General features: G+C 49.1%; 1 protein-coding gene across 4 annotated transcripts in view; it reads right to left on the bottom strand.

The window, feature by feature from the left end:
• Window positions 1–17,334, bottom strand: part of LOC139265471 (uncharacterized) — a 359,824-nt gene that overhangs the window by 104,463 nt on the left and 238,027 nt on the right. For all 4 annotated transcript variants that reach the window (XM_070882494.1, XM_070882503.1, XM_070882514.1 and 1 more), the window contains one exon: window positions 12,675–12,829. In XM_070882494.1, coding sequence (XP_070738595.1) covers window positions 12,675–12,829 — 155 coding nt within the window. The remainder of the gene's footprint in view (window positions 1–12,674; window positions 12,830–17,334) is intronic.

Below are 17,334 nucleotides of genomic sequence, written 5' to 3'. Positions count from 1 at the left end.
GGCCAGTTCCCTGGAGGGAGAGTTTGCGCGTAAGTTCTGCTGCACAGGACTCAGATAAGGATCTCGATGGGGATCCCTTCAGAAGAAAGCTGATGGGCATGCACACAGAAATGATAGGTGCAATGGCAAGGATGCCAGAGTTCCTCTCGGCAATGTCAAGGAGCATGAACGAGTCCACCTCCAATATTGCATGAGGTTCTGCACAGAGCAAAGAGCCCAGGATTTCCTGTCTAGAAATGATGGTACACTCCCATAGAGGCCGTGGCTTCCATTGCAGCATAGGCGGAAGCGACCCAACGTCTCAGTGCTGCAGAGGAAGCTCAGACTGCTCTCATGCACTCTCTGCTTGGTGCCATCCAAGTTTTGACTGCTCTCATACAGTCTCAGCGCGATGCCACCCAAGCTCAGATTTCTGTCATGCAGTCTCGGCTTGAGGCCACCCCAGCTCAGACTGCTCTCATTCAATCACAGCTTGAAGCCACGCAAACTCTGACTGCCATCATGTTTTGGTCTACCACCGTCAACTGGGGTTTTCAGGGTGTTGCAGCAGTTCAGCAATCTGTGCTCCAATAGATTGCCACGAATGCTGAGGGGCGGAGTGGCAGTGGGTCAGTGGAGCAGGAGCCTGCTGTCCTCTCGCAGGATGACTGCATTCTTCCTTCCTCCACTGCCATTGTCACTGTCTGTCAGCCAGCCAACCCAGACTGCTGCTGCACATGCCGAGGTAGTGCAGCCTACAGCTGGGCCTTCTATGTCCACAGCTGGTCGAGGTCGTCCTGTAAGGCCATCTGAAGTCTCCCACATGAAAACTCAGCAGCCTTCCACCAGCCCTGCTGCAGCCACTGGGGGAGCACTAGATCAGGAAAGGGCACACGAAAGACAGACATTAGGTGATTAGTTAATAGTATTAATGTAAATATGTGAGATGTGATTATAAATACATTTATCTATTTGTTTGGAATCTGTTGTGGTGTGCCTCATTTCAGCTTTGTGCCCAGGAGGATGCTGTGATATCTTCTTATTAGGCAGTCCTTCGGAGTCGAGGATGACTTGCTTCCAGGCTAAAATTGAGTTCTCATGTGACTGATGAGTCCTATGCGGAACCTACAGTCTCTGTCACAGGTGGGGCAGGTGGTGTTTGAAGGAATGGATGGATCGGGTGCTTGGGTTGCCGTGCGCTCCTTCCACTGGCTTCAGCTTGCTCTCGGCGTAAAGACTCAAGGTGTTCGGCACCTTCCCGGATGCTTTTCCTCCACTTTGTGCGGTCTTGGGCAAGGGATTCCCAGGTGTCGGTGGGAATGTTGCACTTTTTCAAGGAGACTTTGAGGGTGTCCTTGAAGCATTTCCTCTGCCCACCTGGGGCTCGCTTGCCATGTCAGAGCTCCAAGTAGATTGTTTTGGAAGTCTCGTATCGGGCATGCTGATGACGGAGTTGATTGAGCGTGATCAGTGCTTCGATGCTGGGGATATTCGCCTGAGCGAGAACGCTGATGTTGGTGCGCCTATCCTGCCAATGGATTTGCAGGATCTTGCGGAGGCAGCATTGGTGGTACTTCTCCAGTGCTTTGAGGTGCCTGCTGTCCATAATCCATGTCTCTGAGGAATATAGGAGGGCGGGTATCACTACTGCTCTGTAGACCATGAGCTTGGTGGCGAGTTTGAGATCCTGGTCTTCAAGCACTCTCTTCCTCAGGTGACCGAAGACTGCACTGGCACACTGAAGGCAGTGTTGGGCCTCATCGTCGATCTCTGCCCTTGTTGACAGTAGGCTCCCGAGGTATGGAAAATGGTCCACGTTGTCCAAGGCCTCGTCGAGGATATTGATAACCGGGGGGGCAGTACTGTGTGGCGGAGGCAGGTTGGTAGAGGACCTTTGTCTTACAGATGTTCGCTTCGGTGAAGGTGTTGACGATGGCTTGGAGTTCGGCCTCCGAATGTGAGCAGACACAGGCATTGTCTGCATACTGTAATTCAATGACAGAGGATGGGACGACCTTGGATCTGGCCTGGAGGTGGCGGAGGGTGAACAGTTTCCATTTTGTTCTGCAGATTAGTTCCACTCCAGCGGGGAGCTTACTGAGTGTGAGATGGAGCATTACAGCAAGGAAGATCGAGAAGAGCGTTGGTGCAATGATAATGGATCTGTGGTGGACCGTTGGTCAGAATCACGTCTTGCTTGTCGTTGTGAAGCAGGCGAAGGATGGTGAAAACTTTTGGGGGGCAGCCGAATTTGAGGAGGACACTCCATAATCCCTCACGGTTTACAGTGTCAAAGGGCTTTGTGAGGTCAAAGAAGGCCATGTACAAGGGTTGGTGCTGCTCCCTGTATTTCTCTTGTATTTGCCGCGTGGTGAAGATCATGTCAGTTGTGCCTCTTAGTGGGCGGAATCCGCATTGCGACTCTCGGAGGAGTTCTTCAGCCACAGGGAGAAGGCGATTGAGGAGGATTCTTGCGATGACGTTCCCTGTGGCAGGCAGCAGGGAAATTCCTCTGTAGTTACCATAATCGGACTTGTCGCCTTTGTTGAAGATGGTCACGATTACCGCGTCTCTGAAATCCTCTGGCATGCTCTCTTCCTTCCAGTTGAGAAAAATGAGATTGTGTATTTGCTCCAAAAGTGCTTCTCCGTCATGCTTTAGTGCTTGGGCGGGGATTCCATCTGCTCTTGAAGCCTTGTTGTTTTTCAGTTGTCAGATAGCCTTTCCTACCTTTAGCCGGGCTGGGGTTGTGCTGAGATAGTGGCAGATAGCATGCTGCAGGATGGAGTGGAGGACATTCATGTCGAAAACAGAGGCTTGGTTGAGGAGATCTTCGAAGTGCTCCTTCCAGTGAGCACTGACTGCCTCTCTGTCCTTGATAAGTACCTCTCCGTTCTTGGCCAGCAGTGGGGTAGGGCCTTGGGTGCTTGGGCTGTAGGTGATCTTGACTGCACTGAAGAATCCACGCATGTCATGGTTGTCGGTTAATTGATGGATCTCCTGTGCTTTCTCCACCCACCATCTGTTCTTTAGGTCGCGAGTGTTTTGTTGGACCTCGGCCTTCAGATGTCTGTAGAGCTGCTTTCTTGCTCTCTAGTTGTGTTACTGTTTCCAGTTCAAGAATGCCTTGTGCTTGCGGCATATTAGTTCCTGGATCTCCTGGTCATCCTCCTCGAGCCAGTCTTGGTGTTTCCTGGTCGAATGACCGAGCGTCTCTTCACAGGTGCAAATTATGAAGGCCTTGAGGGCAGACCAGGCGTTGTGGACATTCTGCAGCTCTGGGTCACTGGGAGTCGCCAGGGTGGCAGTGAGTCGCTGACTGAATAGCGCTTTCTTAGCCAGGTCGTAGAGTGCTCCAGCATTGATTTTCCTGCAGCATCATTTCTGTTGCCGTCGCTGCTCTGGGGCAATGTTGATGGTGATGACAGACCGAATTAGGCGGTGGTCCGTCCAGCAGTCGTCAGCTCCTGTCATGGCGCGGGTGATGCGCACGTCCTTGCGGTCCCTCGCTTGGACAATAACGTAGTCTAGCAGATGCCAATGCTTGAAGCCTTATACTTGTCTTTCTGAGGGAACAGGGTGTTGGTAATGACAAGGCCCTGTTCTAAGCATTTCGTCAGGAGGAAGGTATCATTGGAGTTGGTTTTCCCTACCCCCTCTCTGCCAATCACACCTCCCCAGAAGTCTGTGGCCTTTCCAACTCTGGCGTTAGTCACCCAGGAGGATCAGCTTGTCGTCTGTCGGTACTCGGAAAGGTATTGTTCAAGGCTGGAGCGTACACGCTGAAGACTGGGACGCACTGGTTCCGGGCTAGGGTGATCCGAAGTGTCATGATGCGTTCTTTTATCTCGCAGGGGGAGTCTCTGAGACGACCAACCAGCTCATTTTTTATGATGAAGCCAACCCCATGGAGGTGCTGATCTTCTTCTGGTTTACCTTTCCAAAAGAAGGTGTATCCTCCAGTTGAGTAGACTGGGTCTTTACTCGTTGGAGTTCAGAAGGATGAGGGGTGATCTTATAGAAACATTTAAAATAATGAAAGGGATAGACAGGATAGAGGCAAAGAGGTTGTTTCCACTGGTCGGGGAGACTAGAACTAGGGGGCACAGCCTCAAAATACAGGGGAGCCAATTTAAAACCGAGTTGAGAAGGAACTTCTTCTCCCAGAGGGTTGTGAATCTGTGGAATTCTCTGCCCAGGGAAGCAGTTGAGGCTAGCTCATTGAATGTATTCAAATCACAGATAGATAGATTCTTAACCAATAAGGGAATTAAGGGTTACGGGTGACGGGCGGGTAAGTGGAGCTGAGTCCACGGCCAGATCAGCCATGATCTTTTTGAATGGCGGAGCAGGCTCGAGGGGCTAGATGGCCTACTCCTGTTCCTAATTCTTATGTTCTTATGTTTCTTGAGCTGGCCTTCCCCTGCCCGCCGAGTCTCACTTAGGGCGGCGATGTCGATGTCAAAACATCTAAGCTCCCAGGCAACGATAGCAGTTCACCGTTTCGGTCTATCACTGTTGGGGTTGTCCATATGGGTTCTGACGTTCCAGATCCCGAACTTCATTTTGAAAAGTGGAAGATGCATTAATTCTTTTAACGCGGAGTGCCCGTTGCACACCAGCTACCACACAGCTTGACAGAGCAAGGTCTTGGTACAGTGGCAAGGGGCTCCAAGACGACTGTAGACCAGGCTCTACTGTATGGGCCAAGTACATACTCCTACTGTCCTCCTTTCTGCAGGACCTCTCTCCCTGGGTTTCATAGGTCGCAGTGGTGGCCTCACGAACTCGCTGCTGGTCTACGCTGCGCCGCTTCTGGGCCTCGACCTCCGTTCCTTGCTACTTCCGACCTCCGGGTCTCGCCAACCACCGAGCTTCCCGCTGCTCTCCAACCTCCAGGCCTCCCTCTCCTCTCCGACCTCAGGGCTTCGCTGACCTCCGGGCCTCCCTCTCTTCGCCAACCTTCCGGCCTGCCTCTCCTCGCTGACCTCCGGGCCTCCCGCTGCTCACTGCTTGCTGACCTCTCCTGGGCCCCGACCCTACTGCTGGGCTCGACCTCCAATCAGCTACCTGGGATCATGTGACGCTGGTTTTGTCACCCTCTGTGGTTCCGTTGCCTTCTCAGGGTGGCTTGCGCTGCTCCCTGTGGTGGCTGGCTCCTGCTTCTGCTGTTTCCACCCAGGTCGGGTCTGCCGACACCGCGAGACAGGGATGGTATGATGGGGATGTGGTGAGCAATGGGGATTTGGGGTTTCAATCATGCGAATCAGAGTCTGATTAGCCGGTCACGGACAGCCCGTCGTGAAGGCTGATTGTCTGCCTGCCTCCTTCCTCCCTCAACATTGGGGATTCACTGTGCATGGTCACACACCAACTGCACATTAAGTGAGTGGTAGTCTTTACGGTTACAGAAGATGTCAGGATTGTCATGCACCACCCAAAAGCCACGCGGGTGCAATTGATGGCGCCCTGCATCATGGGGCTGGTCACTATCCTGGCAAAGCCGTATGCATGCTCATCCTACTTCTTCCTGGAGAGAGTGAAGTCAACGTAGTCCCTTCTCCTGATGTAGAGAGCCTCAGTGACCTCCTGGATGCAGCGATGGATGGAGAACTGTCAGATGTTAGATATGTTTTCTGTTGTAGACTGGAAGGATCCACTGGTAACGAAATTGAGGGCTATGGTGGCCTTGACCATAGATGTAGGCTTCAAATTTATCACAGCCGAACACTATCGCAAGATGTTTTTCCTCAATCTGTGCGTATCTCGTCTCTGCTGCTGTCAATGCCCCTGATGCATCACATTGCAAAGTGACTTCTACCTTGAGATTATAATACTCAACAATTGGTGTGCTGGTGACAGCTATTTTAAGTCGTTGCAGCGCCAATTCTTGCGATTCTCTCAGAACCACCCTGCGGCCTTCTGTGTTAAATCTCTGAGTGGTTTTGTGATGTTTGACAGATGCAAGAAAAACTTACGCAGATATTGAACAAGTCCAAGCAGTCGCTGGATCCCTGCTACATCAGTAGTGTCGGAATCTTCAAAACTGCTTTAACTTTGGATCCACACACAGTCCTCTTCCTGTAATATCATGTCCAATAAAAGGAACTTCTCGCATATAAAGTTTAATTTTATCTCCATGATTGTTGCATTGCTGTAGGAAAGCTTCTAGGTGTTTATCATGGTCTCAAATCACTAATTCAAGCATATCTCCAAAACCCACCATCATCAACAGTTCCACCATTGCTATCTTAAAATCTCTTGTTGTTTTTTTGTAAGGGTGCAGTGGAATTAGGTTGCTTTGCGTCCCTGTGTCTATTTGAAATCTGAGGTAGTTGCCAGACTCCAACTTACGTGTACCATACTCCGCGTCATCCAAACCAATAGGACTGACTTGATTAGTAACAAAGACTCCGTTTATTCTTGGTTCATCACCTACTGCTATAGTTGACTGTTTGTGTGCAGGCGATTCTTTTCCGTGGCATTTTGTTGCTTGTTCCACACTTGTTGCATGTTCCACACTTGTTGCATGTTCCACACTTGTTGCACAATTTCCCAAGGGCTGGGCAAAGCTCTTTTGTGGAACTCGTGTTTCTTCCCGCAGTTCTAGTACTCACAAGTCTTTGGTGATTCTTTTGCGTTGTCCTGAAGCATGCCTCTGTCACATCGTAGGGTTTCCTTGGCTCTCAGCATCGCACTCACATTCTGTCCCTTCGACTCACCAATGACTTTGAGCTGCTCCACCATGCTTTCAGCTGCGTGACAAATCTCACCCGTCTTCGACAAGGTTAGATTAGCCTCTCGAAGGAGTCTCTCTCACACCCGCAACACTGCAATTCCAAACACAAGTCAGTCTCGGAGTATCTCTTCTGGCATTATGGCGTGGAACGTGCATCCTTCAGCGAGTTATCGCAGTGTTGTACATACGTTTCACCACCTTCCTGCATTATCCTGCTGAATTTATGTCTCTCAAAAAGGAACATTCTTGCGCGGTTGGCAGTACTGAGATGACTTCCTCAGCACCGGCTCTAGCTTGACCCTGTCTCCATCCACGGCCCAGTCTGTCCATGTGTAGTAGACTTCACGCGCCTCTTCCCCTATCGCTGTGAGAAGTGTCGCTACTGTTGTGTATGGAGAAAGAGTCAGACTGAACACTGTGAGCTCAAAGTAAAGTGTGACCTTAGTCTTTTATTGTAGGTCTCCAGGGTGCCTCTCTAACCTGTGAGTCCTCCTTAAATACCTCTGCTCCCAAGGGATTATGTTATCCCTTGGGACTCCAGGGGATGAGCCTTCTGGTGGCTGTACAGAATAAATACAAGTCCACATATATAATAACACTCCCCCCCCTCCCCCCCAAAAGTCATTAGTGCAACTATTTACAATGTAAGTCGATCTGGGGCCCTTCTTGCCCTGGTTGATCGTCTCGGTGTGAAAGCTGGTGTTGTTGAATCATTTGTTGGGCCCTCGCTGGGCTGCTGTGCAGCTCGCCTTGCTGGGGCTGCCTGGTGTGTTCGGCCCTGCAGGGCTGCTGTGAATGATAGGTTCTGCTTCGTGGTCAACCGTGGTGCCAGTTGCCACTGGTGTGTATGTTGGGGGATCAAAAAAAGTAGGGTCCAAGGTGAATCTAAGTTTGATTTGGTCCAAGTGTTTCTGGTGAGTGAATCCATTTGAAAGTTTAACCCGAAACACCCTGCTTCCCTCTTTGGCCACGACAGTGCCGGGAAGCAACTTGGGATCTTGTCCATAATTAAAACAAATAAGAACATAAGAACAGTGGCATGTGGCGGATGGCGTAGTTGTATGCAGACAACTTGAGCGCCCATCTCAGGATGCGGGCCAATGCTTTGGTATTTATCCCTTTACTCTCGGAAACAGGGATATGAGTGGTTTATGGTCAGTTTCCAATTCGAATTTTAGCCCAAACAGGTATTGATGCATTTTCTTTACCCCATAGACAAACACTAACGCTTCTTTTTCAATCATGCTGTAGGCTCGCTCAGCCTTAGACAGACTCCTGGATGCATAAGCAACCGGTTGAAGTTTCCCAAAATCATTAGCTTGTTGCAATACACATCCGACGCCATATGACGACGCATCACATGCTAGTACCAAACACTTACATGGATCATACAACACAAGCAATTTGTTTGAGCATAACAATTTTCTCGCTTTTACAAAGGCATTTTCTTGGCTTTTGCCCCAAACCCATTCGCCCCCTTTTCATCGTAAGACATGTAGCGGTTCTAACAGTGTGCTGAGACCCGGTAAAAAGTTACCAAAGTAGTTCAAGAGTCCCAGAAACGACCGCAGCTCCGTCACGTTCTGTGGCCTCGGTGCATTCTCGATTGCCTCCGTCTTCGCGTTGGTGGGCCTGATGCCGTCCGCCGCAATCCTCCTTCCCATGAACTCCACTTCAGACGCCAGGAAAACACACTTTGAGCGTTTTAATCTGAGCCCCACGCGGTTGAGTCGACTAAGAACCTCCTCCAGGTGCTGCAGATGCTCGACTGTGTTCCGATCTGTGACCAAGATGTCGTTCTGGAAGACCACGGTGTGCGGGACCGATTCAGTAAACTTTCCGTGTTTCTCTGGAATATCGCCGCCACTGATCGGATTCCAAACGGGCATCTGTGATAAACAAAAAGACCTTTGTGCGTGTTGATGCAGGTGAGGGCCTTTGATGATTCCTCCAGTTCCTGCGTCATGTAGACTGAAGTCAGATCCAGCTTCGTGAACGTCTTTCCTCCCACCAGCATTGCAAAGAGGTCATCGGCCTTTGGTAATGGGTATTGGTCCTGCAGGAAGAAACGATTGTTAGTTACTTTGTAATCGCCACAGATTCTGACGGTGCCGTCTCCCTTGAGAACTGGGACAATCGGACTGGCCCGCTTGCTGAACTCGATCGGTGAAATGAAGCCCCCTCGTTGCAGCTGGTCTAACTCGATCTCTACTCTTTCTCTCATCCTGTATGGTACTGCTCTCGCCTTGTGATAGATGGGTCGCGCCGCCGGAATTAGCTGGATCTGTACTTTTGCTCCTTGGAATTTCCCGATGCCTGATTCGAACAGCGAAGGAAATTTGTTTAAGACCTGGGCACACAAAGTGTCATCAGCGGGCGATAGCGCTCGGACATCGTCCCAGTTCCAGAGTATCTTTCCCAGCCAGAGTGGTAGCTTGTGCACCGCTCCATCGTAGGAGACCTTTACGGTAGCACTGCCGATTACAGGAATCAGTTATTTTGTGTAAGTTCTTAGTTTCGTGCGAATTGGAGTTAAGAGTGGCCTTGAGGCCTTGTTGTACCACAACCTTTCGAAACTCTTATTGCCTATGATGGACTGGCTCGCGCCCGTGTCCAGCTCCGTTGACACCAGGAGTCCATTTAGTTCAACATTCAGCATTATCGGGGGACAATTCGTGGTGAATGTGTGCACCCCATGTACCTCCGCCTCCTCTATCTGAGGCTCTGGTTCGTTGTGATCCTCCATGGATCGGTCCTCTTCTGCAACATGGTGGTTTGCAGGTTTAACAGGCTTAGCGCTCGCCTGCACACTCGTTGTAGGTGTCCCACTGTTCCACAGCTCTTGCAAACGTACTCTTTGAATCGGCATGAATGGAAACGATGATCACCCCCGCAGCACCAACAAGGTGTTAATGGCTTTGCATTCATCACCGTTGATGGTGGACTCTGAGTCATCTGCAGACGTGCAGCTACAGGTATGTGTGACCTGCCCTGTATGTTTCGATTCGAAAACAACATCACTTTGTTCACAGGACTTGTAACAGCACTTGTGTGCTGAGAGATTTGCTTCATATTGTCACTGGTGGCAATGAACGCCTGGGCTATCGCTATGGCTTTACTCAAGGTTGGGGTCTGTACAGTCAAAAGTTTGCGAAGTATGGTTTCGTGGCCAATGCCATGTACGAAAAAGTCTCTGAACATGTGCTCCAAATGCCCTTCAAATTCGCAATGTCCTCAAAGCGTCTTAGCTCAGCAACATAACTCGCCGCTTCCTGGCCTTCAGACCTTTTGTAGGTGTAGAACCGGTACCTCGCCATCAGAACACTTTCCTTCGGGTTCAAATGCTCTCAGGCCTGTGTGCACAAATCGTACGATTTCTCCGTGGGTTTTGCTGGAGTGAGTAGATTCTTCATGAAGCCATACGTTGGTGCCCCACAGATGGTGAGGAGGATCGCCCTTCGTTTTGCAGCGCTCTCTTCTCCATCTAGCTCGTTGGCCACAAAGTATTGGTCGAGTCGCTTCACAAAAGTTTCCCAATCATCTCCCTCCGAAAATTTCTCCAGGATGCCCACTATTCTCTGCATCTTTGGGTTTGCTATCTGTATCTCATCGCCAGTTGTTGTGTATGGAGAAAGAGTCAGACTGAACACTGTGAGCTCAAAGTAAAGTGTGACCGTAGTCTTTTATTGCAGGTCTCCAGAGTGCCTCTCCAACCTGTGAAGCCTTCTTAAATACCTGTGCTCCCCAGGGATTATGGGATCCCTTGGGACTCCAAGGGGATGAGCCCTCTGGTGGCTGTACAGAGTAAATACAAGTCCACATATATAAAAGCTACCTGCACACGTTCCAATTCCTGGTCAAGCTTCGTTGCAAGAGCGTAGTTTTTCCAGGCTCGTACAAGCCTCCTCTACTTCTCTGCCAAATTCAGGTTATGTAATTTTGAGAGCCCGAGGTTGTGTTGAAGAACCTCGTGACATCATAGTGCACACAGCTTAGTTTTCGCGTAACTTTAAACCCTATGATGTCCACCAAAAATAGTGAAAGTTGCTTTAAACAATCACTACCGCCGCTACCATCATGTGTCGATATCTCTTTAAGATAGTAGGTGTAGCTGTGATGTGTTATAAAGAACATCAACGTTTTCTGGAGGTATATAAATTAACCATTAAACTCACAGTAACTTCAGAAGCTGCACACAGGCTGCTACTTTCCAGATCACCCACAGAGAAGAGAGAGAACAATGGAATATCCTGAAGAATCCCATGACTCAGGCGCCATGTACTTGCATCTAATGTACATCACGGGATACGGCACATTTTGGGATAAGAACATAAGAACATAAGAAGTAGGAGTAGGAGTAGGCCATTTGACCCCTCGAGCCTGCTCCACCATTTATTAAGATCATGGCTGATCTGATCATGGACTCCACTTCCCTTCCCAAAACTACCCATTCCAACTTCCTGGCAAATTGCATTTCTTTGGCCCACCCCCATTGTGTTAAAAAAATCAATCTTTGGTGCATAACTGGCGTGCATTCCAAGCCAATCAAGAATTCCGCTCAGCTTTCAAAAGTTAGCAGCAAAACAAATTCTAACCATATTTCAGCTAACATTAAATAGCTAAAGAGTACTTCAGGATAAATCCCAGCAATAATCTTATTCTTGTGTATTTGTACAAAAAATGATTTCAGCCATTTTTTTAAATGTTATTGCCCAATCAGAGCTGCCATTTTGTTAAGACTTCCTGCAAGTGCTGAGAGCCAAGGGTACACGCCCATTCTGCTATAGCCATTTACACCTCTTCTAGTCCTATCTTTTGTTTCTTTACCTGTCCCATTACCATCTCCTTTTGCTTTGTACTTTCATACCTCTTATAATTTAATCTCTCCTGCCTTCCACCTATCACAGATCTTCCCCTTTTTTTCTTTCCTCCCCGCCCCCTTTCCCTGCCCCTGCACTTGCTTAAAATCTGTTACATCTCTTAACTTTTTCCAGTTCTGACGAAAGGTCATCGACCTGAAATGTTAACTCTCTTTTTCTCTCCACAGATGCTGCCTGACCTGCTGAGTATTTCCAGCATTTTCTGTTTTTATTTCAGATTTTCAGCTCCAGCAGTATTTTGCTTTTCTATTTGTGATAAACACCCAAACCTGTTTTAGTGCTTCAGCCTCAAAAACAGCAGGAGAAAGGTAACCCGGATTAAGAAGCCAGTCAACATGTAGAATCGTAGAATCATTACAGCACAGTGGGAGGCCATTCGGCCCATCGAGCCCGTGCCGGCTCTCTGCAAGAGCAGGTCAGATAGTCGCAATCCCCTGCCCATTCTCCGTAGCCCTGCACATGTTTTTCTTTCAGATACTTATCCAATTCCCTTTTGAAAGCCACAATTGAATTTGCCTCCATCACCCTTTCAGGCAGTGCATTCCAAATCATAACCACTCGTTGCGTAAAAAAGTTTATCTTCATGTCGCATTTGGATCTTCTGCCAATCACCTTAAATGTCTCTGGTTCTTGACCCTTCCGCTAATGGGAACAGTTTCTCTCTATCTACTCTGTCTAGATCCCTCGTGATTTTGAACATCTCTATCAAATCTCCTCTCAACTTTCTCTGCTCTAAGGAGAACAACCCTGGTTTCTCCCGTATATCCGTATAACTGAAGTCCCTCAACCCTGGAACCATTCTTGTAAATCTTTTCTGCACCCTCTTTAAAGCCTTCACATCCTTTCACAATATTTTCTTAGAACACCTACAGGAACATTTTTATTGGGGGGGGCGGGGGGGGCGGGGGGGGAGTTTTTTTTGTATAGTTACTCATGTTTTATCTGGAGTATTTCTTTAGGATAAGAATAAAGTCTTTAAAACCTGATTGTGAAAATAATTAGAAAATAAATTCTATTTCCACCAATCACTCGCAGAGTTAATATAAGTTACCTGTAGCAAAATATGTGGTACTTACCGTGAGGAGGCTTGAGCCAGTGCTACGATGCCTTTGCTGGTAGCTGCTGTCCAACTGACATCCACAGAAGTTAGCTTGCGACAAACTGCACTTGCATGAAGCAGAATTGTGTCTCCTGTCAGTTTAGGCCCACTGCAGCTTGTAACGTTCAGTTCCTGTGTGTTGGGAAATGTTGCTTTTAAAATAGGAACCAGAATTAACTTAACATCAAAATTCACAATATGTATGATTCAATTTGTTGACAAAAGATTTTTTCTTAGATACATTAGTGGCTTTGTTCATAAGTTAGAAGGTACACTGTTTTATAAGTGGGTAGTGTAATGAATGTATCTGTGAGTATCAGCAAGGGCAGACATCGATGATGAGGTCCAACACCGCCTCCAGTGCACCAGCACAGCCTTCGGTCGCCTGAGGAAGAGAGTGTTTGAAGACCAGGACTTCAAATCTGGCACCAAGCTTATGGTCTACAGGGCTGTAGTGATACTCGCCCTCCTCTATGGCTCAGAGATATGGACTATAAAAGCAGAGATCTCAAAGCGCTGGAGAAGTACCAGCAGCGCTGCCTTTGCAAGATTCTGCAAATCCACTGGGAGGATAGACGCACCATCGTCAGTGTTCTCGATCAGGCCAACATCCCCAGCATCGAAGCACTGACCACACTCGACCAGCTCCGTTGGGCGGGCCACTGTCCGCATGTACTACACAAGACTCCCAAAGCCAGCGCTCTACTCAGAACTCCGACACGGCAAGCGAGCCCCAGGTGGGCAGAGGAAACCTTTCAAGGACACCCTCAAAGCCTCTTTATAAAGTGCAACATCCCCACCGGCACCTGGGAATCCCTGGCCAAAGACTGCCATAAGTGGAGGAAGAGCATCCAGGAGGGCGCTGAGCACCTCGATTCTCATCGCCGAGAGTATACAGAAATCAAGCGCAGGCAGTGGAAGGAGCTTGCGGCAAATCAGTCTCCCCACCCACCATTTCCTTCAACCACCATCTGCCCCACCTGTGACAGAGACTGTAATTCCCGCATTTGGACTGTACATTCAACTGAGAACTCACTTTTAGAGTGGAAGCAAGTCTTCCTCGATTTCGAGGGCCTGCCTATGATGATGATGAGTATGCTCACAGGTTTGTAGAGCTGTTGCTTCCCGTCTGGAGGAGTCGGGGGTCCCCAATGGAGGGTTCTCTATGCAGGAGAGCTCCCTATATTTATCATCCCTTTATTTATTGGGGACTTGGCCTGGAGGGTGGTGCACGGAGCAGTCCCATGCAAGTTTTTAAGTCGGTTCACGGATTCCCAGGCCGCCTGTCATTTCTGCGGTCTGGAGAACTCCGTGTTCCATGTCTATGTTCAATGTGTGAGGTTGCAGCCCCTATTCTATTATTTGAAGGGGCAGCTCCTCAGTTTCTGGCTGCCCTTCAGTTCCACACTCCTGATCTTTGGCGAGCCAGTGCAGAGGGGAGCGGGCAGATCGGAGGGCCTCCTCATAGGACTGCTCCTGGGCCTGGCCAAGGTGGTCATTAACAGGTCCAGGCAGAGGCCGGTCGAGGGGGTCATTCAGCCCGACTGCCTGCCTCACTTCCGCGGTTATATTCGAGCCAGGGAGTCCCTGGAGATGGAGCATGCGGTGTCCACCGGTATGCTCACGGCCTCCCATGAGAGTTGGGCGCCGGAGGGACTGGATTGCACCATCACTCCTGGGAACAGAATTTTTATTTGATTGGCAAAGTTCCCAGTTAATTTCTAAATTTATAGGTTCTAGTGCCCTTACCAAAAAGGGGCACTTCATTTAAAGTTTTGTTTAAAATAGTTGTAGAGCTGTTGCTTCCCATCCAGAGGAGACGGGGGTCCCCAATGGCGTCCTCTCTATGTGGGAGACTTCCCTTTATTTATTGGGGACTTGGCTTGGAGGGTGTTGCACAGGACAGTCCTGTGCAATAAGTTTTTAAGTCGGTTCACGGACTCCCAAGCTGCCTGCATTTTCTGTGATCTGGAGGAGTCCGTGTTCCATGTTCAATGTGCGAGGTTGCAGCCCCTATTCCATTACTTGAAGGGGCTGCTCCTCAATTTCTGGCTGCACTTCAGTCCCACGTTCCTGATCTTTAGACACCCAGTGCAGAGGGGAGCGGGCAGGTCGGAGGGCCTCCTCGCAGGACTGTTCCTGGGCATGGCCAAGGTGGCCATTAACAGGTCCAGCCCGACTGCCTGCCTCTCTTCATCTTCAGCGACACCCTGGCTCGGTTACATCCGAGCCAGGGTGTCGCTGAAGATGAAGCAAGCGATGTCCACTGGTATGCTCGCGGCCTTCCGCGAGAGGTGGGCACCAGAGGGATTGGAGTGCATTATTACTCCTGGAAAGCAAATTTTAATTTGATCTAAGTTCCCTGTAAAGTTTTATTTGTAAATTTGTGGGTTCTAGTGCCCTTACCAAAAGGGATCACTTGCCTTTAAGTTCTATTAAAATAGTTGTAGAGCTGTTGCATTGTAAGCGGCTTAGCCAGTCACATGATGTTCACAAGACTCAATAAAACATCAGTCAGTTGGGTCTAGGTCATCCACAATGAGGTATGCAGTTGTGAGCCTAGTGGATGAACTGGTAATGTGTAATGTGATTGTTAAATCTTTGTTAATAAATCAATTAGTTCTTAATAGCAATGTGTTTCTATGAATTCTTAAGCCAAAAACCCATGAAGCAAATACATTACAGGTAGCACTCTCGCCTCTGCGTCAGAAGGTTGTGGTTTCAAGTCCCACTCTAGGGACTTGAGCACAAAAGACCTAGGCTGACACTCCAGTGCAGTGCTGACGGAGGTGCCGTCTTTCAGATGAGATGTTAAACCGAAGCTCCATCTGCTCTCTCAAGTGGACGTAAAAGATCCCGGAGGACTATTTCAGAGGACTAAACATAACCAAAAAACAGATTTTCTGGTTATTATCATATTGCTCTTTGTGGGAGCTTGCTTGTGTGCAAATTGGCTGTCATGTTTCCTGTTATGTATGAATAAAGAGTCTGACTAGATACTGTGAGCTCAAAGTAAAGTGTGACCGTAGTCTTTTATTGCAGGTCTCCAGAGTGCCTCTCCAGCCTGTGAGGCCTCCTTAAGTACACGTGTTCCCAAGGGATTATGGGATCCCTTGGGGCTCCAGGGGATGAGTCCTCTGGTGGCTACACAAGGTATTTACAGGTTTACATATATAACAACACTCCCCCCCGCCCCCCCCGCCCCAAAGTCAATAATGTAACTATTTACAAGGTGAGTCGATCTGGGGCCTTTCTTTCCCTAGTTGATCGTGTCGGTGCAAATGCTGGTTTAGTGAATCGTTTGTTGAGCCCTCGCTGGGCTGCTGTGCAGCTGGCCTTGCTGGGCTGCCTGGTGTGGTGAGTCCTGCTGGGCTGCTGCGGGTGCTGGGTTCTGCTTCGTGGTCAACCGCGATGTCGGTTGCCACTGGTGTGTATGTTAGGGGGCCAAATAAGGTAGGGTCCAATGTGGGTTGCTCGGGATAATCCGTGAATCTGAGTTTGATTTGGTCCAAGTGTTTACGGTGCATGAGTCCATTTGAAAGTTTGACCCGAAACACCCTACTCCCCTCTTTGGCCACAACAGTGCGGGAAGCCACTTGGGACCTTGTCCATAGTTCAACACAAACACAGAATCATTGATTTCAATCTCGCGTGACACATTCGCGCTATCATGATATGTACTTTGTTGAAGCCTCCTACTCTCTACCTGTTCATGTAGATCAGGGTGGACTAATGAGAGCCTTGTCTTAAGTGCCCTTTTCATGAGCAGTTCAGCGGAAATCCCAGTGAGTGAGTGGGGTCTCGTGCGGTAGCTAAGCAGGACTCGGGATAGGCGAGTCTGCAGTGAGCCTTCAGTTACCCTCTTCAAGCTTTGCTTGATGGTTTGCACTGCTCTCTCTGCCTGACCATTGGATGCTGGTTTGAACAGGGCAGATGTAACATGTTTGATCCCATTACAGGTCATGAATTCTTTGAACTCGGCACTGGTGAAACATGGACCGTTGTCGCCCACAAGGACATCAGGCAGGCCGCGCGTGGCAAACATGGCCCGCAGGCTTTCAGTGGTGGTAGCGGATGTGCTTGCCGACATTATCTCACATTCAATCCATTTGGAGTACGCATCTACAACCACAAGGAACATTTTACACAACACCTGGCCTGCATAGTCGACATGGACCCTGGACCACGGTTTGGAGGGCCACACCATAAACTTAGTGGCACCTCCCTGGGTACATTGCTTAACTGCGAGCACGTGTTATATTTGTGAACGCAGGACTCTAAGTCTTCATCGTTACCGGGCCACTACATGTGGGATCTGGCTATCGCTTTCATCATTACAATGCCTGGGTGAGTACTGTGGAGATCACTGATGAAAGTGTCCCTGCCCTTCTTGGAGACCACTACCCGATTACCCCACAGAAGGCAGTCTGCCTGTATAGACATTTCATCTTTGCGCCGCTGGTACGGCTTTATCTCTTCCTGCATTTCCAATGAGATAATGGACCAGCTCCCGTGAAGCACATAATTTTTTACTAGGGACAGTAAGGGGTCCTGGCTCGTCCAGGTTCTATCTGTCAGGTTGTGACGGGTGATTGCTCACTCTCGAATGTTTCCATTACCATGACTAAATCTGCGGA

Source organism: Pristiophorus japonicus, chromosome 1 (genome assembly GCF_044704955.1).
Source record: "Pristiophorus japonicus isolate sPriJap1 chromosome 1, sPriJap1.hap1, whole genome shotgun sequence".
NCBI classification, from domain to species: domain Eukaryota; kingdom Metazoa; phylum Chordata; class Chondrichthyes; family Pristiophoridae; genus Pristiophorus; species Pristiophorus japonicus.
This window is presented reverse-complemented; position numbering and strand designations above follow the sequence as displayed.